This window comes from Aedes aegypti, chromosome 1 (assembly GCF_002204515.2).
Source record: "Aedes aegypti strain LVP_AGWG chromosome 1, AaegL5.0 Primary Assembly, whole genome shotgun sequence".
In the NCBI taxonomy this organism is placed as follows: domain Eukaryota; kingdom Metazoa; phylum Arthropoda; class Insecta; order Diptera; family Culicidae; genus Aedes; species Aedes aegypti.
Genome location: NC_035107.1, coordinates 86103975 through 86126658, shown reverse-complemented (window position 1 = coordinate 86126658; position 22684 = coordinate 86103975). Strand labels below are relative to the sequence as shown.

At 42.4% G+C, this 22684-nt stretch overlaps 1 protein-coding gene across 1 annotated transcript; it reads left to right on the top strand.

The window, feature by feature from the left end:
• Positions 1-8605: 8605 nt before the first annotated feature.
• On the top strand, positions 8606-21582 carry LOC110675833 (vesicle-associated membrane protein/synaptobrevin-binding protein-like; the record flags this gene model as incomplete). Its single annotated transcript, XM_021841706.1, is given in 4 exon segments — positions 8606-8758; positions 8831-9070; positions 9148-9305; positions 19150-21582. Coding segments are annotated over 4 exon segments (800 nt in total), but the record flags the coding sequence as incomplete, so codon positions are not given.
• Positions 21583-22684: the final 1102 nt, after the last annotated feature.

The window sequence follows — 22684 nt, the reverse complement described above, 5'->3', positions numbered from 1 at the left end:
GTACATTCGCAGACCAACTCCTGGTAATTCGACGCTCCGCCATCGCCATCAACGCTACGCACCATGGGAAAGAAGCTGAAGGCCAAAATCCACGTCAGGGACAACATTGTGGACTTCCTGACACGTACGGCAAAGTTCTTGGCCAGCAGCCAAGCAGCGGACGAGCACCAAATACGGTTTCGATTGGAGAAATTGGAGGCCAAATGGACGAATTTGAGGAGGTACAAGCCGACATCGAAGAAACAGAAGACCACGAGGAGAGCATCGAGACGCATCGAGAGGTCAGGGAAAATTTCGAAGAAATGTATTTCGAGGTAAGGGCAGGGTTAGTTGGCAAATTACCACAAAATACGCAAACGCATTCGACACAAGGGCTTTCTTCATCCGTGCCTCATTTGGAGTCGTCTAACGTTCATACTTACGTACGACTTCCTCAAATCAATCTTCCCGAGTTCGATGGAAGTTTTGAAAAATGGTTGCCTTTCCACGACACATTCAAGGCCCTGATTGATTCTTCTCCAGATTTAGGTGGTATCCAAAAATTCCACTATCTACGTGCGTCTTTGAGAGGTGATGCGTTGAAATTGATCGATTCCTATCCAATGAGCGAGGCTAATTATGAGGTTGCTTGGAATGGGTTGGTCGCTCGGTTCTCCAACGGTTACCTGCTGAAGAAACGTCATCTGAATGCGATGTTCGAGTTCCCGAAAATCCGGAAGGAGTCAGCTTCGAGTATCCATGACGCCATCGACTGCTTCGAGCGCAACACGAAAATTCTCGACCAATTAGGGGAGCGTACGAGCAGTTGGGGTGCAATGCTAACGCATCTGATGGTGTCTAAGCTGGATGACGTCACGCAGAAACGGTGGGAGGAACATGTGTCGGACCAAGTCGAACCATCTTTCGCCTTGCTGGTGGAGTTCCTGAAAAAGCAAACGAGGGTACTTGATGCAGTCTTGGTCGATCAAAAGGTTTCTTCTACGCAAGGGCAATCGTCATCGTTTGGAGTCAAACCACGTCCCCCCAAGATTTCGGTCAACTCGGCGACCGAATGGAAGGTTCAAAATTGCGTTTCGTGTGGTGAACAACATTCGATCGTCCAATGTCCGTCTTTCCATGAACTTCCGGTGGACAGGCGTCTGCAATTATCCAATTCGAAACGGCTTTGCAGTAACTGCCTGGGTCGGAATCATTTGGCACGTGACTGTCCCTCCAAATTTCGGTGCAAAACCTGTGCCAAAAAGCATCACACGTTGCTACATCCTGGATTTCCCGGTTCCGGTTCCACGTCCACGGCCAACTCGGAAGTTTCAACGGCACAAGTTACTCCACGTCTCAACTGCAGCTGCTTCGGAAGACGTTTCGAACTCTGGTGGTACGGTTACTAGTTCGTAGCATCAATTTCGACCAACATGGCGGTGAAGCACCTTGGAAATCACGTCTTCTTGCTCACTGTGCTGCTGAAGATCAAGGACAGCTGGGAAGGACGCATTTGGCACGAGGTCTATTGGATTCCGGATCACAAGCAAACTTGATGTCGGAAAGGCTCTGTCAGTTACTCAAACTGCCTCGACGTGCGAAACGGGTGGAGATCAGTGCATTGGTCAGACACGAAGGAACGCAGCGTACGAAGTATCCACTTCTATTTCCTCACGTATTCGGGACTTTTCCTTGTCGATGGATTTTCTGGTTCTGGGCAGGTCACATCGGATCAGCCGTCTTCTTCTCTTCCATTGGCGAAATGGGCACCGCCAGCCGGCATGCAACTTGCGGATCCCGAATTCTACGTGTCAGGCCCGATAGATTTGGTACTGGGGTGTCAATTCTACTACGATTTTCATCTGCTCGATGGTGGCCGGGTTCAAGTTTGGTAAAATCGACAGTTCGCTTCCGTGTTTTGTCAATACCGTTTTCGGTTGGGTAGCTGCAGGTGAATCCAAACGATCTGGCACAAAGCGCGATGGTTTCCTGCCATCTTGCGACTGCGGAACCACTCGGCAAAGCAATGGAGAAATTTTGGAGTATCGAAGAGATATTGGACAATCCTCTGCATTCCCAGGAAGAAGAAGATTGCGAACAACATTTCCGGGCGACTATCGATCGAGACGCTACTGGTCGATACGTTGCGCGATACCCGAAGAAGATTGGATTTCACGAGAAAATAGGCGATTCGCTCAGCACAGCATTGCGCCGATTTAATCAACTGGAGAGGCGATTGGGTAGAGACTCAAATCTACGCCAACAGTACTGCGACTTTCTTCAAGAATATCTGGATTTGGACCATATGCGCCCGATAGGAACTGTGCAAGATGCGCAGAATGAACAGCGAACAGTTTGCTACCTCCCCCACCACCCTGTTTTTCAAGGAGTCTAGTTCGACAAACAAAAGTCCGGTGGTTTTCGACGGCTCAGCGAAGACAACAACTGGTTGCTCTCTCAACGACGCTCTTCTCACTGGTCCGGTGATACAAGACGACTTGATAGATTTGATGATCCGTTTTCGCAAACACAACATAGCCTTGGTAGCAGATGTGGCCAAAATGTACCGGCAGGTGCGAATTCATTCGGACGACACACCCCTGCAACGCATTTTGTGGCGGTTCAATCAAGACGAGCCAATTCAAATTTTCGAGCTGCAAACGGTTACGTATGGCTTATCACCATCGTCGTTTGTCGCTACACGCGTGCTCAAACAACTCGCGTTCGACGGTGGTAGCAAATACGAACACGCTGCCGCAGCAGTGACGGACGACTTTTACATGGATGATTTTCTCTCGGGAGCGGAGTCGGTCGAAAAAGCAAAATCGCTGAGAACTGATGTCCAGTCTCTCATGGCCGAGGGCGGATTTGAGTTGAGAAAGTGGAGCTCGAAATTAACCAGAAGCATTGCACGATCTACCCCCTGATTCTCTTCGAGGGACAAACGACGGTACATTTCGACGCAGAGCAGAAGGTGAAAACGCTAGGAGTAAGCATGGGAGACGAGGTCGGATTGCCTGCTCATCGACGTACCTTCGACAAGAGAAGAGAAGCAGTGACGAAGAGGAGAGTTTTCTCCAGCAATCGCTCAGCTTTACGATCCACTTGGGTTGGTCTCTCCGGTTGTCGCGTGGGCCAAAATACAGATGCAGCACCTATGGCTGTTGTCACTCGATTGGGATGATCTCGTCCTCGATGAGATTAACGATAAATGGTTGGAGTTTTATGGGCAGCTTCCTCTCTTGCAAGACTTCAAGGTTCCTCGATGCATCTTCTTCAAAAGTTGCACCATTATGCAGTTCCACACGTTTAGCGATGCATCGGAGGTCGGTTATGGAGCGTGTATTTACGCACGATCGATCAGCGAACGTGGAATCAACGTGCAGCTTATTGCGTCCAAATCTCGGGTTGCCCCAATCAAGCGGCTCAGTCTGCACGTCTAGAGCTGTGTGCTGCTTTGTTGGGGGCGAAATTGTACGCCAAGGTCACAGGAGCACTCAAAATGGAAGGCACACCCTGTTGGTTCTGGTCAGATTCCATGGTCACGCTGCATTGGATACAAGCACCCCCAAACACATGGCAAACCTTCGTGGGAAATCGTACATCCGAAATACAACTCCTAACGCACGGGCAAAAGTGGGCACACGTGAAGGGAACTGACAACCCGGCTGATCACGTGTCACGTGGATTGCTACCAAAAGATTTCATTCACAACACGCTGTGGAAACATGGACCACCCTGGTTGGGAGAAGAAGAAGAAGCATGGCCGAATCAGTCACACCTACTTCCCCCAGCTGAAGATATCCTCGAACGACGGTATTCCTGTTATTGGCGTTTGTGAGAATCACTGCTTACCTCCGTCGATTCATCAATCGCTGTCGTTCGAAAACTCATCAATGCGAAGCTTTCCTCACCACGTCGGAGCTGCGAGAAGCGAAAGAAGCCCTGGTCAAATTAGTTCAACAGGAGAAATTTGCCGAAGAACTCAAGCAACTCAAGCAAAAAGGTCCTTTGCCGAAGAAATTTCCTCTCAAGAATGGTCGTCCTATCATCGATGAGAAAGGTATCCTGCGTCTTGGTGGCCGGCTCAACTACTCCAATGAGAACTACCAAACAAAACACCCAATAGTCCTTCCTAGCAAGCACCCACTATCTCACCTCATAGCCGCTCATTTTCACGCCCTCTGTTTGCATGCTGGCCCTCGCATGACTCTGGCAAACGATGCGTCGTGGATTCTGGCCGATCAGTGGTAAAACTTTGGTCAATCATGTGTGTCGGAAATGCGTAAAAATGTTTCCGCCAAAACCCCTGTCCTGTAACCCAACCTCAAGGCCAACTCCCTCAAGCACGAACCGTACCTAGCCGTCCCTTTTCGACCACCGGCGTAGACCTTTGCGGGCCACTCTATCTAAAACCAGTACACCGCCGAGCAGCCCCGCAGAAAGTTTTTATCTCCGTCTTCGTGTGTTTCGCCACGAAGGCAGTTCACCTAGAACTGGTGTGTGATTTGTCGACGGATGCTTTCATCGCCGCCCTTCGTCGTTTTATCGCTCGACGTGGAATTCCAGCTGAGATCCAGTCCGACAACGGAACTAACTTCCAGGGCGCGAAGAAGAAACTCACCGACTTGCACCACATCTTCAATACCAAACCGAACCAGCGAGCAATCATCAATGAATGCAGTAACAAAGGAATCTCCTGGCGATTCATCCCACCACGAGCACCCAACTTTGGCGGCCTTTGGGAGGCGGCCGTGAAAACAGCGAAATCCTCGTTGGCAAAGACGATTGGTTGCCATCAGCTGTCCTACGAAGACATGGTCACTGTGCTGTACCAGATAGAGGCGAATATGAACAGTCGTCCCCTAACACCGCTTTCCGACGATCCTACCGAGCTCGACGTCCTCACCCCTGGCCATTTCCTCATCGGTGAACCGCTGCTTAGCCTACCAGATCCTGACTACACGACAGTACCAACTAACCGACTGCAGCACTATCAACAGCTACAGCAAGTCATCCAAAATCACTGGCAGCGATGGAGGACAGAGTATCTCACCGAACTCAATCAGCAGTGGCAGAAATCCAAACAACCCACGGATATTCGAACCGGTCAGATGGTACTTGTTAAGGAAGACGGCAAACCATCGGTCGCTTGGCCACTCGCACGGATCGTAGCAGTTCAACCTGGCAATGACGGCATCGTTCGTGTGGCAACTATCCAAACGAAATCGGGCACATACACACGAGCCATCAACAAACTTTTCCCTCTTCAAATCGACCGTGATCTTCAGCAGCAATATGACGTCCATCAGCAGTAATCGAATCAGCAACAGCTAAAAATTAGAACAGTTAGTAAAATATCTAAAATACTTATCTAGTGCAGGCATAAACAGCATAATTATTAGCTGAAATTGGATAAATTTGTTCCGCAAATTGTAGGTGGCCGGCAATGTTGGTGCTAATGTTTGCTCACCATGCTTGTCTTTATCTGTCAGCTATTCGGGTATAACACTTTGTTTCCATGCTACCAAACTACTCGAATGCGCAGTGAGGCAGTGAGAAGATTATAGAAACCATGAGATAGTTGATACATTTCAGTAATGTTGCGTGTGGAGGCCCTAAAATAATGCGACACTCTTTTTACGAGGCTAGCTATAGGAGATCGCATAGATCACTTCTTGTCCAACCGCCAAATCGTTCAGATCAGTCATCCAAAGTGTCCTATTTTAATATGTAGTTTTGTTCAATAAATGTAAAGTCTGTAGTGTTTAATAAAGCTTTATGTAGTGTACAATAAAGTGTAATTCGGTGTAATAAAGTGTTCAGTATACCAAACGCGTTGCTTATCTGTGCTGGAGAAAATACTTACCACTATCTGGAACACCTACATACTCACCTGGGGACTGCAGACTACCCGGTACAAAACGGACTTCCGGAAACCCTCAAACCACCCTGGAACAAAAACCTAGACGATCACGGGAATCTCTGGTGGAACACTTGGTAAGGGCCACAACAGCGCATTTCTTTCACACCACAGGATTATCGCAGAAGTTTTTACATGTGCGGAGGTGCCGGTAGAGGTGCGCGATTGCGTCGAGTCGGGTCGGTGTTTTCAGCGGACTCATATTTCGCAAATCGAAGAATGAGTGCTCTGAGGGCATCAACATGATCCGATGCGGTCTCACACTTTTATTTGTGCTTTTGCACTTGTCTTATTAAATAGGAATACTTTGTGTTAGGGAAAGTGGAGGAGAATAAATTATGATTTATTAGAATTTTCTAATAGAGGCAGAGTTCACATGTTACTTAGGTATTTGAAAGCAAATGAGAACCACATTAAATAATAGATAAACACTAATGCTCATGTTTTTATATTTTTATATCTTTCCTTTCATCACGGTCCTCATTGCCCGAGCGGAGTCGACAAAACTCGAGGTGGATAGAATCGACGGAACTACGATACGGAAAAGAAACAGATGAGAAACTATCGATACATTTATTCAACTATAAATATCACGTTTTAACGTAATAACTTTATTTCTTTCTTCTCGTTCCAGCAATCCAACAGCCAAACCATTTCTACTATCTTTTCATTTCCTCTTCGTTACATTTATAGTCCCTCTGGTACTGAATCGAATGGCGCATTCCGCTTTTATTAGCGCTGTCTTTGCTGTACGTTGAGCATGGTGTCGAAGGTGGTGTGCTCTGTAGAACATCTGATGTGCTACACGGCACGCCACTTCCGACATTTTGTTTGGTGTGCGGGATGGGCAGTGCTGGTGATGAGGTGGAGGGCGCGGTTTAGTGGCAGAGGGACTATATCTATTTAATGTATCTGAAACTTGTGGGACCGCTTTAATTCCGGCGCCTGCTTGTGGAAGAACCCGGTGTGCTAAACGGTATAGGACATGTTAACGGGGGAGGCTTGGTAGGTCCTCACCCAGCCCGTGTCTAGATTGGCGGATAATTGTCTGCCAGGGTGTGGATTGAGCAATTACAATTACAAAAATAGAAAATAACTTAAATGAGCAGAAAGCATTGATACACTATTTAATAGAATATATCCTGTTGTTTTCATCATTTTAAAAACACGTTTGTGTTGCGGTTATGGCAATAATATTTATTCTTTAAATCTCTATGATCATGTTTGGTAGTAAAACGTAAATTAAAAATGATAATTACGCAATGTTTTGATAGGAACATTAACTATGGATTGTGTATATACATTTAGGAACCAAACATGAAGAAATTGACTAAAAGTTTTGGTTTTGGATTTGTTATAAATATTATATTACCTAAGATTCAAAAGTATAAGTTGTCGATATCCACAATTATTATTCTTAAGGAAGTGATGATGAAAAAAATGCAATTTTTTGTTCGACTTACCGAATATTTTAGCAAAAAACATGGGAAAACTGGTATTTTTCTTAAATTTCCCTAAGTTTCAAATATATCCGTTTATAAATTTTCCAAATGTATTCTACTGCATCTGAACAACACAACGAAGAGCTTAAGTAGTCATCTAGTCCATTTAAAATTAGTTTTGAATGCTGTATATTTCTCTTTTGTTAGGTGTACGAATATGGAATTGGGTCAATTATAGACACAATCTCAATACTTTTCCATTATTCCAAAGATTTAAGCAAATGAATACAGTTTGTCATTGCCAAACAATAGATGACACCTATAACCTTCATTATTGATAAAGTATATCGAAGTCCATGCACCATTTAATAGTTTTATACCAACTTGATATGGAAACAGTGCCCCGTATGAAAATGAAATTGAGCCACTGTATAATCTACAAAACGTCAAAACCTTATAACAGCAAGATTCCTTAGGCGAGAATCGCCTAGAACTTGATCATTAACCCTCTAATACCCAAATTTTTGTTTTCGATTTAAACATAATTTTTCGTTATCTAAAATCATTCTAAACACGGTTTGGGCAATGATTTATTTTTCTTCGCAAATTTATGAATTTTGGTTTTTGATTTTTATTATTTTTATTTTTGAACATCCCTATCCTTTTTAATTTTTTCTTGAAGCCTCTTCTGGTTACTTATTTTTGACAATAATAAAAATTAGAGTTTTTACTATACATTTGAAAATATGATTTTTTCAATTTTTTTCTGGAACATTTTTTATTTTCCGTGTAACTAACGGAAAAACAAATTTGAAATCATTTCAATACCATCAGGCTCTTCTTCTATGATAGGTTGATCGTAGAAAAAAATAAAAGGTACGATTTTTTATAATACACGTTAAATGAATCCCAGGCATTTGAAGATTATATAAGAATACAATTTTTCAAACAATTTTCAATAATACAAAAAAGTTTCAAAAATCATAAAAAACTTTTCTTATATGCATGTTATGAGTCAAGGTTTAAGCCAAAAATAAAATCATTTTAATTTCCGAGCTACGAAAAAATACACAAAATTCCAAAGTGTACCCCGTCTAAAGGCGGGGTTGGGTATTAGAGGGTTAATTAACTGTGCAACTACTATAATCTTATTTTTCTTCTACCGATTCCTTTTGCAACCCTCTATAACAATCATAGAAAGAAGTTGGAGTGTATACTGCAGATTTGTTACTAATGTCCATTATTTTCTTACATTTTCCAGGACCATTCTGCACAGCTGTCTCATCCTATATGCGATTGACGAACCCGACGGAGCATGTCATCTTGTTCAAAATCAAAACAACCGCGCCTAAGAAATACTGTGTGCGTCCAAACTGTGGAGTCCTAGAACCAAAGACCACGATCGAAATTGCAAGTAAGATATCTTTATGAAGGAATATTTGATCAACTGCTTTTCTAAACGTATCTCCTCGTTATTCCTTTCCAGTTATCCTTCAACCATTCATCTTCGATGCGGCCGAAAAGAACAAACACAAGTTCATGGTGCAGTCGATGATCATGCCGGAAGGCGACGTCAGCACCGAACAGCTATGGAAGGATGTCAGCCCGGATGACCTTATGGACTCTAAACTGCGGTGTGTATTCGAGTTGCCGGCCGAGACAAATCAGACCGCACCGGGGGCGCCAATCACGGCTACTAGCACTACTACCAGTCAGTCAGCTAACGGTAGGTCTCTCGAACGATAGATTTAATACCTACTTCTATATGTAGGTACTCACGTTTCTGACTATTGTGTCTTTTAGCTACACCGAATAAGAACGAATCGGGTGTGCCAGTGGCAGATACACAGTACGGTGGCAGTGGCGTTAGTAACGAAGAAGACAAGGACGGATTGATGCAGGAAGTGAAGAAACTGCGGGAATCTGAATGTTCCTTACGTCACGAGAATCTGATGCTAAAGGTGAGTAGAAGCATCGTACGGAGTAGATTTGATCGGTCTCCTCGATTCTATGCTTCTGGGTAGAACAAAACTTTCTTGTGAAGCTACGTGCAGCCCTATGTCATCAGGAAATGTATATTTCTGAGATCCATTCTGAATTACTATCAGTTGGCTGATGTCATATTTCGCTTGAAAACTTGCTATCGTCAAAGCACCAGTACCCGCTCATGTTCCAGTCCCCTGCCCATGGAGTCGATGCCGATTATGGACCCTTTGCGTATTATGGACCCCCTACAAAAAAAACATAAAATTAACACTTAAAGTAACGTATTCCTATGAAAATCCATCGGGGGAAGTTCGATTGCATTGTTAGTCACCAGTTTCAGGCAAAATATTTGGTTCGCGACGCATAAATACAGATATTTGAACAGTTTTGTAAATGAAACTACACAAGAGGGTCCATAATACGCATTTCCAGGTGAGTCCATAACAGGCACGTCGGCAACGAGACGGATTACATGGGAATCAAATGGAGGGTCCATAATAGGAAACGTCAAATTTGTAAACATTCCTATTATGGACCCCGGACTACTGTTTTCCAAATGCATATTTCGCTAGAAAAATCGAACGATTTTGTATGTTTCATAGGCGTACTATAAAGTAAAAACATTGAACTTGTTGTTAGACTCCACAAAATCTCAGACGCATATATCTGAGATATCATTGCGGAAAAGCGTCGAGAATGAATTTCAGCTACTAAGGGGTCCATTGCTAGCAGTGAAATCCTACTTAAAAAATTGCTCACAGTATGCTTTAATATATCGATGTAAAATAGCTGGCGGCTAAATATTTACAAATTTACTTCGGGATACTGGTGTCAACAATTCAAAACCTTTCCAAAATGTAGATATTTAACATTCTTGATTAAAATCCTTGAGTCGGGTGAAATAAAAAGAATGTTGACGCTGGGCGAGCTGAGGCACATGTCGCATGCATATAAGTGACTGTACGGAATTGCTGATCTAAGCTTAACTTTCAACAACTTAAAGAGTAATGAAAATGAGATTCAATCCAGATACAACCTTCTGCAATTATGTTTATTTAGGTATCAACTAGTGTATTTGTCATTCTAGGCTTATTTAAACGCGAACAATTAGTATACGGAACGAAACAGTGACATAGGATCAATTTTCAATATATTTGAGACGAATATCCCATACAAACTTCAAATCGAATGCGCCAGCTGGTGGAGCAACCAATTGAGTTGAAACTTTGAGAGAGCGTTTTTCTTACCCTAAGGCTCATATCTAGGGGGTGCCCCGTCGAGTTTTACAACTTTTTTGTTTAAGGGCCAGTCTAATAGACATGATACCAAGCGTATCATTGTATTTCCCAAGGAGGATTTTGCCAGCAGTACATAGATATTTTAATAACAATTATGGAACTAACCAGAACATTTTGTCAGAAGTCGAATAAGCTATCAATGATGCATGCCTAGAACTTTTACAGAGCATGCCATAAGTCTGTCAAGGTTCATGTTTTTAATCTCTTACAAAGAATCAAAGATGCGAGAATCTGTTTAGAACATCGTCGGCCAAATCAAAAAATATAAAAAGAGTCGGCCGAGAATCTTGCAGACTATCAAGAATCTATTTCTTTTCGTTGATGGTGGCACGTCCTTCAGACATAAACTGCGCCACAAACTAACTCGCTCCCTGGCTGCCAACCTCCAGTTTCTCGATCGTCCCACATTTCCAAGATCCTGCTCCACTTGGTCAAACCACCTAGCTCGTTGCGCGCTTCTTCGTCATGAACTAGCCGGATTGGAAGTGAACACTATTTTTGCAGGATAGTTGTCTGGCATTGTAATAAGGGGTTCTGGCAAAAACTCCTAGCGCTTGCAGATCCTCTTCGATATCTATCGTACTCGGTTCATCCAGTCTACAGATACTTCGTCTTTGAAGCAATTATTTACCTTCAACCCAACCTTTTCTGCTTAAAGTTTCATCATGATACATTGCTCCGCAATTATCTGGAACGTTCTTTCGACAAAGTCTACGACGTTGACCGTTGCCTTGATCAGTCTAGTCAGTTTCTCTGGAAAATCGTTCTCTTTCATAATTTTCCATAGCGCTTCGCGGTCGATAGTATCTAAGGCCGCTTTGGAATCGATTAATAGATAATACTTAGAAACTTGATATTCACAACACTGCCAGAAAATCTGCCGCAACGTAAAAATACCACTAAACTGGCTTGATCTCTTCCTACAAATTTGTTTTCTAGAGGTGATAGACGATGGATGATGATCTGAGAAAGCACTGTGAAGACTGCGTTAAGAATAGTGATCGCTCGATAGTTATCACATCGCCATCTTTTATTACATTGGGCATAGGTATTACTCCCTTTTTTCATTCCTCTTCAGTGTCCCAGATCTTGATGATAAATTGGTGCAGTCAAGTAGCCAACCTGCTTGGGACCGTTTTAATAAGCTTCAATACCATCTTTTTCAGGTACTTTGCTGCTCTTGAGCAGTTTGATAGCATCCTTAACTTTACTGATTGTGGGAATTGGCACGTCTCCCTCATCCGTCATACCAATGAGGCCATTCCTCCTACTGCTTTGATATTCCGCCGATGCGCTATTCAAGTGTTCATCCTAGTGCTGCTTCCACCTTTCAATCACCTCACGTTCGTTCTTAAAGATGGTAAAGATACCTCTATCCTTATCCTGGCACATTTCGAAACGCGACATGAAGCCTTTGCGCGGAATACGTTGAGTTTCTTGCAGGTAGAACTTAAGTATTTCTTGAGAACAATACAGCTGCTTCACTTCTTCGCAGTCCAACTCTTTCAGGAGGAACAGACGAGTTTGCTGTCTTCACTTCTGTTTGTATCGTTCAGCGTTTTGACGGGTACCTTGCTGCACCTGCTCGTTCCAAGCGCTTTTGACCAAATTGGCCCTCCATACCTTAGTATGCCACTTTTAGGGTAACACTCGGGATACCATCGGGTCCCTGTACCTTATTCGACGCGAATGATTTCACGACTTCTGCCAGCTCTTCGTTCGTATGGCACCTTTGGTCTTAGCCATTACCCCACGGACTCGAGTTGGCACTTTGGCATAGACTATCAAAGTATGCCCGTTTCCTTTTTAAGATATAAATTTTCCTCTGAATGCTGCACCGTGTTCTTCTCTTTGTGCTTCTGTGCGTGCGTGTTGCATTCTTCGTCTAGCTCAAAGGCAGATTGCTGGAAGATTTGCAATTGATTCGCACCACCAGTACACCGGTGGGCTGTTCTCTCTGGGAAGGGCTTTTCTCGGTATCTCGGCATGGAAGCATCCTACGCTCGTGATATCACAGCAACTAGCTCATCACCGTTCAGGTCCAGAGTGTTCCGTTCGCGCCTCAGGGCTTCAGTGAATACTTCGCCGTCGAAGCGCGCTGTTTTCCAACCTCGGGCTTGGGTCGAGTTGCATCGTGCTGCCTAACGCCCACCTGGTATTATACTATAGCGAATAGATTGATGATCGCTATGAGTATAACCGTTACCACGCGCCAGTTCATGGTACCTGAAAGGTTACGACTACAGAACGTCACGTCGATAATCGATTCTGCACCATTCCTGAGGAAGGTACTAACTGTACCCACATTTGCCAGCTCTACATTTAAGGTGAAACAGTTTGGAATCAACTTCTAAGATTGCACTAAAACTTCAAAGGCACAAATCTCGCGAAGAAAGCATCCCATGGCTTTGTGCACTAGCAGAAAGCTTAAAATAAGAAGATCAGGAATGTTTGCTAACTATTTCTCCAGTTTTGTGCCTTTAAAAACGTGAGTAGGGGGAGGAGTCGGCCATTGTGCCAGCCATCTTTGGATTCCGAGATGTTTCACCTTAATGAGACCAGATATTCCAACGATAGTTGACCTTTTTGGTTGGTGCAGCGGCTACCCCACTCAACTGCCCATGCATTAAAGTCCCCAGCTATCACTACTGGCTACCGATTAGCTAGTTCGGCCATCATCCTGTCGACCATGTGGGAAAATTCCTCAGTCGACCACCTTGGGGGCGCATAACAAAATGCAATAGAACACGCCGTTGATTTTTGCTATCGCAAAACTAGATAAAGACTACTTCTTGGATTGGGTATCGTCTTGTAGTCCCTATAGCTACCAGCTGTTCAGACCTATCCACCCAGTTCCCGCTGCTTTGATACTCCGCTTGTGCCCGGGCATTTGGATCCGCCCATTAAATATCAATTATCTGTTCTGTCGACACATATTAGGCACTTAGCGACCTGCTTACAATCGCTTGCCCTATGGCCTTCGGTGCCGCATTTTCTGCACACTTCTGTCGGGACCGTCGCTATTCCACGACTTATGGCCCTTCCCGAAACACTTGAATCAGCCTACCTTGAGTATGCCCAAGTCCTTCGTTTTGTTGGCCTCTGCGACCGGCAGCCTGATCGCCGCCACCTGGGTGCCCTGCGGGACCTTTCTAAGATGGATGGCCTTACTGGCTACGTCGACGTCACACTGCTTTTTGAGAGCACCCGAGACCTCCGCTGCATCGGTGACCTCATCCAGATTTTTACACTGGAGAGTCGCTTCTGCAGTCAGGGATCTTATATCAATTTCGTCGCCAAGTCTTCTTGTGCCAGTTGTTTATAGACGCTTTGCGTCATTCTTTAAGACTAGGATCATTTCACCAATCCTAGTTCGTCTTATGCTCCGCAATTTTGCGCCCAATGGCGATAACTTCTCCGTTGCTTCGCATCGCCTTCAGAACCTCGGCGTATTTTGCTTCCTCCGTTTTGATAACGAGGGCCTCGCCTAAATTCCTACGTTTCGCTGTTTTGGGTTTAGCATTCTCCTTGTGCTCCGTTTTAGGTTTTCTCCTTTCTTTCTTTTTTTCGACTCGTATCCACGGGTTGCTGTTAAACAGGGCTGGTAGCAGTTGGACAGCAAAATAATAGTGACTTTAGTGACCAAAATGATCAAAATAGTGACCAAAAAGTGACCTAGAAGTGACTTCAAAATTACAAGTATTAGTCATTAAAATGACTAGAAATGAAATTACGTTATATAACGTTTTTTAACTTTGCGTTTGGAACCCTCAATTATAAAAAAAATCAGTGTAGGAAAGAACACGAAAAATAGTTCCAGAATTTCAATTATGAGCAATTCTCGCTGAAACCAGGCCGCCATCGGCACATATCATTAGAATTTCGATTTCATGTCACTGATTGCTAGTATACACACTTGGATTAAATTACTGGGGTCGGTAAAATTTTACTGGGTTTTGGAACTACCGAAAAAGTCAGTAAAATGAAAACTGTCGCCACGCGTAATTGAAAAGCAAATTTCACCATATTTTATTTTTTATCGATATATGATATAAAAGGAAAGCTCTCTGCTAAATTTCAGTAAAAAATCTCTGTTTTTCGATTTCTGACATTTTTTTCTAGTTTACTGACTTTTTCGGTAGTTCCACACCCCAGTTATTTTTACCGAACAGATTTAGTGTGTATGTGTAGCCAATCTACATATTGGGTGAATTTAGAATGTGAAAAACTGCAGTAATTTCAAATCTTAAGCTATCCGGAATAAGACAAAAAGATGCCGCATTGAAGATTTCACATATTATTTTTTTTACGAGACGATCATTAACTTGATATAGGTTACTATTTTATGTTTCTGATTCCAGTCGAAAAAAAATCAAATACATGAACTACGGTACTCGTGATAGAATTTTTAGAATAAATCCTGTTCATGATGAACTTACAGGCAAAAATTCATTGAAGATTTTGAAGTAGAGATGCAAAACGAATTACTAGAAGCATTTCTCAAGAAATCTGTGGAATAAATCGGTGGAAAAATGTTGGTTGAAGACAAAACTGTGGTGAAAATCGTGAATTTATTTCAAAATATTCTGAAAAAAAATTCTTACAGAATTACAAGTTCAAGAGCGAACGAAAAATTATAACTGAAGCTAAATTTTCGACAGAATTTCTGTAAAATAAAAACATTTCTTCCAAATAAACAACGGTAACTGTAGAACACAACTGATTATTGGCGAACTCGAGACAAACCAAATTCGATGAATGTCTTGCATAAAGATTTAGAAAATAATTCCATGCGTACTTAAAATATTTATATTTTAATTGATCGTTCCAATAACTAAATTAGGTTTTGAAAACAATCATATCACTCATGACCACACGTTTTATCTGATCTACAACCCTTAAAATGACTAATTTTGAATACTTAGATCATAAAGCAAATAATGAACGATAGAAATCGCATATGTGTTGCTCATATGAGTTTCTTCATGAACAGGTGGATTTGACGTTAGGAAATAGTCACTGATATCATCATTAATTAATTATTATCGTTCAATAATGTTCAAGCATTCATTATAGTAACGTGTTTTTTGTATAGAAAGAGTTGACCATAGTCGTGTATAAAACTGCCAATCAATGAAAACATGTATAGTAATATCTGCAATGGTTCCTAGCAAAACTAGTACTCGCTATTGAAATCATGGACGAGTGTATGACAAACTTTTTGAATTTTTGTTATTTGTAATCGTCTTTGGTTTATTCTCCGGTGGAGTTTTGATGATGTTCTTTCAGGAGGCAGGCTTAGGATTCCTTCTATAGCCGTAGATTACTGCAGAAAGTTCACTGGTAATTTATTCAGCACGTCTGTTAGATATTAGTCCTGCTTTGTGTCAAAATTTATCAAAATATTTCGGACAAAAATTTCTTCCCGAAGTCGCTTCCTAAGTTTTGCCAGAATCTTTTCCAAAACTTTTCCCAGAAAATTTTTAGTCGGGAGTCTCTATTTTACTTGAGTCAAGAATCTTAACACTTTGATTTCAAAATCACACAATAGTTGCCTTGATAATGATAAATATCTAATTCTTTTTGATTATGTTTGAAGAGCTATCCCTGTCGTAGATTTCATTATCATCAGATCACGAAAAAAGTGACTATAGTGACCATTTTCCTGAAAAAAGTGACTTTAGTGACTTTTTGTCGAAAATAGTGACTTTTTAGTGACCAGGTCGAAAAAAGTGACCAAGTCACTAAAAAGTGACTTACTACCAGCCCTGCTGTTACCTTGCGCCTGTGGTTCCTGTGGAGGCACTGTCCGGTTCGGGCTATCCTGTGGCGTTTTTTTTTTCTTTCTTTCTTGACCTTAGGCTTGATTTTGGCCTCTCGACCATGTCCTCTTGATCGCGGTGCTTGGCTCGTGTCAGCTTTTCCGCTCTTGAGGACGGCCGCGTAGCTCACTTTTCCCTTAGCAACCATACGTCTTTTCGCCACGTATTCATCCTCGGAAGGTCCCCTCTTTCGCATCGCGTATCGAATAATATTATCATATATACCTATTTGTGCCTGTGAAGGAAAACACTTCGGTCTGATACGACTTAGTGTCTCTTTTGCCTTCTACCTTGCCAAGTTGTGCCTTGGCTTACTCGTAGATCTGCTTTGCAGCTAGAACTGATTGTCGCAATTGCAGCAGACTTGTTTTCAAGTCTTTGCTGATATTGCTTTTGCTCTTAACAAACTCGATGATGACATCGAGTTGCTCAGCAGCTACCTGCATTTTCGGAAGGTACTCCCTATTCCGACCCATGACCTCGATTAGTCCCGGGCCATCGATCACCTCACATGTTGCACTGAAGCGGCCAGTGCCTGCCGTCATTACAGTATGGGTTTATTCACAAATTCCATAACGTCAAAAATATTCATTTTGGACACCCCTAAGGTCCCCGCTATCCATTCCCGCTGGAATAGTCGCCTTTGTGATCCCATGGTTATCCATGCAAACAGGGAGGCCATGCTAGGGTTAACATAGTCCTTCATGGAATACTATGTTCAGAGCCGGATCGGCGCAAGTCAGGTACTTAATGGCATCTGAGCCTACTCCCGCTCATTTGGAACAACCAGGCGATGGATTTGCAACGTACTCTAAGGCCTGCCACGGTTTTACTCGCCGTTTCGGGCCAGTGTCACCCGACCCTACACTCAAAAAAATCCAAACGTCATTGCTACGTGAAAAATCACGTAGATCATTCCAAATTCATTTTACCTCCACTTCACCTGACTAAGATAAAGATCCCTGAACCATTCATAACCACCAAATAGTGACTCGGTAATTTGTATTGAGGTTACCTATCGCACTTACGTGAAATTCACGTAGATGTTTAAGTTCATTTTGACATCTGCATATTGTACGTACATTCGGTGTTGATCTCAAATCCTAAGATGGCGCCCGCTTGATTTTAGAAGAACTTCAGAAGCTGCTGCTGCTTTAAACCCTGTGTAAGATTGATTTCAAGGTAAATATGCTTTAAATACCGAAGAATCCCTGCATTACTTAATATTTTATACCTGATTTATAATCTCCATCAATTATAGCACGCGAAGGCTACAACAAGACAGACCATACTCACAAAATCGGGGAAACAGGATTTAAAATGCTCAGATTGACAATAGAAATATCACAATCTTTTAAGATTGTTTACATTTTCCAATTGGGAATTAGATTTCTTCCAAAGCCTGTTAGAAATAATATTGGTCTTTATTACAGTTAAATTGAATGCAAAACCGTCTAGATCCTATTGAAACGCTTCGTAAAGGCTACCGGAAAATCCACGTAGCTCTTACGTGTAGCGCCGGTGGAATGGACGTAGTTCAAAAGTTCATGCGTTCATTATGGGCTACCTGTGATCCACGTAGGAGCTACGTGAAAAGTGCGATGGAAGAAAATCACGTATGTTTTCACTTAACAATGACGTTTGGATTATTTTGAATCGTCGCTTAACGCATATTATCCAGAACATACACCGTTACCGTACACGCTAAACTTCATCCGCTCAAAAATGAGTGCAAAGCGCACAGAATCGGCCTCTCTTCATGCAGCACAGATTCTGTGCAAAGGGGGCTGTACAAAGTTTTGTGTAAACGGTGGTAAACAAACCGAATGAGTAAAATGCACACAGAGGAGAAACGCTTGGAATGCGGAATTCGCTTCCATTTTTGTTTTGCTTCAGTTTTTCAGAGATTTTTTTATTTGAATAGCCAAAATTTGAATAATTCGGCAAATTTAGTTTATAAAACACAAAGTAAATGGTTGTAATCTTCCTTTCTAACAAAGCTCTATTTGTTAGATGCTAATTTGTTGCTAAAAATCCAGAATTTGTAATCGTGGAACAGGTAGATTTGAGGTTAGGGAATCGCCACTGATTTAACATGTAGAATTGACGTTAAATGAGCGGTGAATGGCGTCCTTACGGTACTTCTCATTAGTCGTGCGCTGCCAGTATCCACAATTGGGGCCTTTACTAGCGTTGGTTCCAATTGCTCGAGACACTCCTACTCGTAGTTCCATGCCTCGTTCGTTTGTGTCGCGACCATTATACCATAATCAGGATCTTCCTGGCATCAATCCTGATGTGCCGGTTGGCACTCCTGTTAGTTTAGGCACCGGTCGCATTGACTTGCATTCGGATTTTTGTGGGTTTTATAAGCCCGCTGTGAACCCCACCACATCCTGGGCAACTCCCCAACTCGCAGAGGTACTGGGAGTCCGTTAAGCCCCTGGACTTTCGTCCCGCTGTCTAGGTAGATCTTACCTCGTAGTGCACCACGTAAAGGTGATCTACCTGCGTTACGAGACAGTGGCAAACACGAAGATACTCTATGCCCTGAGACGCCGAAAAAATTTACATTACGAAAAGCTCCTCGACCGACAGGATTCGAACCTACGTTCCTGAGCTTTGCTTTTTATAAGCACAAATCTAGGAAACTAAGGAGGGACTCGCTGGTGTTCACTAATTTTATTCTTATTTTGTAGGAAAAACTGCTCCGAATGCGACTAGACTTGGAAAACAGCGCCAAGGAACAACAACAGCAATCGTCGGTTTCCAGCGGACTGGGATCGGGTGGTTCACCCTCGTCTGTATCGGCAGCGGCGGCGGCCCAGTACCAGAACCCGTACAGCCCGCCCCAGCTGGCCAACCAGCAGCAGATGCCGATCGTGTACGTGGCCGTCGCGATTGCCATGGCCATATTTGGGCTTATTCTGGGAAAGTTTGTGCTCTGAACACTGAACGACACCGGAAGCGGAAGTGGCAGTGGTGTGAGCTCTAACAACAGCGACGGCAATGATAATAAGTTGAATAATTGAGTTCAGAGTGTAGTAGCATATAACAACATAAGGCAAACCAGAAGAAGATGAGAAACTATTTAAAGGCATATAGGTTGGGAATTGGGATGGGTGAAAAACACACGAGAGAAAAATAAACTTATATGAGGGACAAAACCATGCATGTAGGCGTAATTAATTGAACACTAAATAAGGTACAGTGGAGTAAGCGACAAAAGAGAGCAAAATCCGTAATAACGATAGTGACTCCTGTAGTTGTTAAATTTTTGGGATCGTGTTTTTCGCTTAACCTACTCTACTTTGAGGAATATAGGAAACCGGTATGGCATTCATTGTACTACCAACAATAAAATGAAACAAACACAAAATCAGTTCTCGCTGTAACGGAAACCCTAGCAGTTGAAACAAGTAAATAAGCCCTAAATGGTTAAAATGAAGATAAATATACAAAAAAGAACAATGAAATCAATGTGAAGCTGAACTAAAACTAGAATAACTCGAAAAGAAAAAAAAAACATTCGCGAAAGAGAACAAAAAGCAACTGTTAAAACAAAAACTAAATCAAACATCGTCTGCCAGTGGCAGGTTCCATGGACAAAAAGATAAAACATTATGAAAACGTATTTATCCTAAAATTAAAAGATACAAAAAAAAACAAAATTGCCAGATGAAAGCAAGTTACAGGAAATGAGAGAGTGATGAGTTATCGGATTTTCTCTTGTTGCTAATTTTTACCATCAACTAATTGAGTCAACTTTCATTTGGAAGCAATTGAAAAACGTAAAACAACAACACTCACATATAAACAAACACACGCATTACCAAGATGCTCTCGCTTAGACGTAGATTTATTAAAGAAACAAAAGCAAGATAATGGAGCTGTTAAGTCATCCCACAGTTAGGGCGAATGTTTCCTATAGCGGAAATTATGAAGGAAACGTACGCGCTAGAATTTCCTCTCGCCCAACAGGACGACGCGAGGGGAAGTGGTGTTAAGGATGAACCCGCGCAATCCGAAGTTTTGAGATGAAGAATCATTATTACCAACTAAACTACCATGCCACGCTATTCAATTTATTCGTTCGTTACGCGCTGGCACCGGACGGGGAAAGACAACAAAAAAATCGTGTCGTGTAGTGATTTGAAATTTTTCAAACAGCGAAAGCCCTTCTCTAGAGGATAAGATTACCAACTAAACACACTACCGACTACTACGAATAGAAAACTAGAATGGAGAATACAACCAATAGAACTGGCGATCGAAAAAGGGGGTAGAGAGCAAGAGCCGTACATATTTGTTACGTTTATAGGTTGACCGCAGAAACGTCTTCTATAACCAGTTTAGGATGCATACCTTTACGCTTTTCTGTGCTAAGTGAGCTACTACAGAGATCACTCTGAATGACCTGTTAAAAGTGCGGTTTAATTTTTTTTGTTTAAGATTAAGTCGATTGATTTTTTTGGGAAACGCGATATACCAGAAAGGGGGTGGATTGGTTCGGTGAAACCATTTCGAGTGTACCGGGAGGGATAGGAAGAAAACATAACAACCCAAAATATAGATTGTGCACTAGGGAAAGGAATCATTTATTATTCATAGAACTAACAATCGAATCGAACACTACAAAAATACAACTGTTTGGAGCGCAGCTTGAACGCAGAACAAAATGAGGCAGTTTCTTTCCTAATTTTTTGAAATGTAATGCAATAACAAACTGGAAGCGCCTAGGTTTCCTTGTCGGTGTTGCTCTGCTAAAACAGCACAAGACGAGCGCTCCTTGTCGATGCAAAAAAAAACATCATACAAATAGACACAGAATAAATTTTTAAGAGTTGGAAACAGTAAAACATATATGTAAAGTGCTTTTCTGGAAACAAAGACGAACGTTACATTACTAATCAAACCTAACCTAAACAATAGTTACACATAGCGCTGATGTAGATTTCGTTTTATTTTAATTTTTTTGTATCAGTTCCATATATCAGTGACACACGTACACAGCCTTTATGTGATTGATTGCATTATTCCTGTTTTGTTTTATTTTCGTTCTGTGCAAAACCCCTTAGGATCGTGGTTATTTTGTTTTCTTTTTATCGTATAATAAAAATATTATTCCAAAATAGTATGGTATCGATTTTGTGCATAGAAAACAGTAATGAGAAAATCCGTTCTGATGTCTGATGATGGGAGGACAAGAAAGGAAACAGACTGGAGTGTGCCAACTACAGAGGAATTACCCTGCTAAATACGGCGTACAAAATACTGTCGCGCATACTGTTTAACAGACTAAGACCGCTCGAGAAGTCCTTCGTCGGTGAATACCAGGCTGGTTTTCGTAAAGGCCGCTCGACAACCGATCAACTGAGGCAGATAATGTATGAACATGATTTTCTGGCAAAACTAGTTAGGCTGATACGTGCTACGCTGGATGGTTCGAAACCAAGTGTTCGGATTGCAGGTGCAAGGTGTCAACCTCGTTCGTGACGTTAGACGGATTGAAGCAGGGAGACGCACTTTAAAATTTACTGTTCAACATTGCACTCGAGGGTGCTATTAGGAGATCTGTCGTGCAGAGAACCGGCACTATCATCACACGGTCGCACATGCTCCTTGGCTTTGTGGACGATATCGACCTTATTGGAATCGATCGCAAGTCAGTGGAAGAGGCCTTCGTTCCTCTGGAGAGGGAGACAGCGACGATAGGCCTGACCATTAATTCTACCAAAACGAAGTACATGGTTGCAGATAGTGATAGAGGTAGGCTTGGTGATGCAGGTGCTAAGGTAGTGTTTGAAGTTAATGAAAAATTTGTTTACCTTGGAACACTTGTGACATGTGACAATGACGTTTCCCGCGAAGTGAAACGACGTGTTGCAACTGTGAATAGAGTTTTTAACGGACTACGTTACCGTCTTAGGTCCCACTACTTACAAACGGAAACAAAATTCGCCTTGTATAAATCATTGATTTTTCAGTTAATTCTCTATGGGCACGAAGTTGAAAGTGGCAGACCGAGAAGCCTGCGGTATTTTCGAGTGTAAAGTGCTGCGGATAATACACGGCGGGACACTCGAAAATGGTGTGAATAAATCACGATTTGTATCAAATGTATAAAAATGAGAATATTATAAAGAGTGTGGGCAGACTTCAATGGGCTGGTCGCTTAGTGCAAATGTCGGAGAAAAAAATTGCCAAAATAATATTTAGCAGGGAACCAGGTAG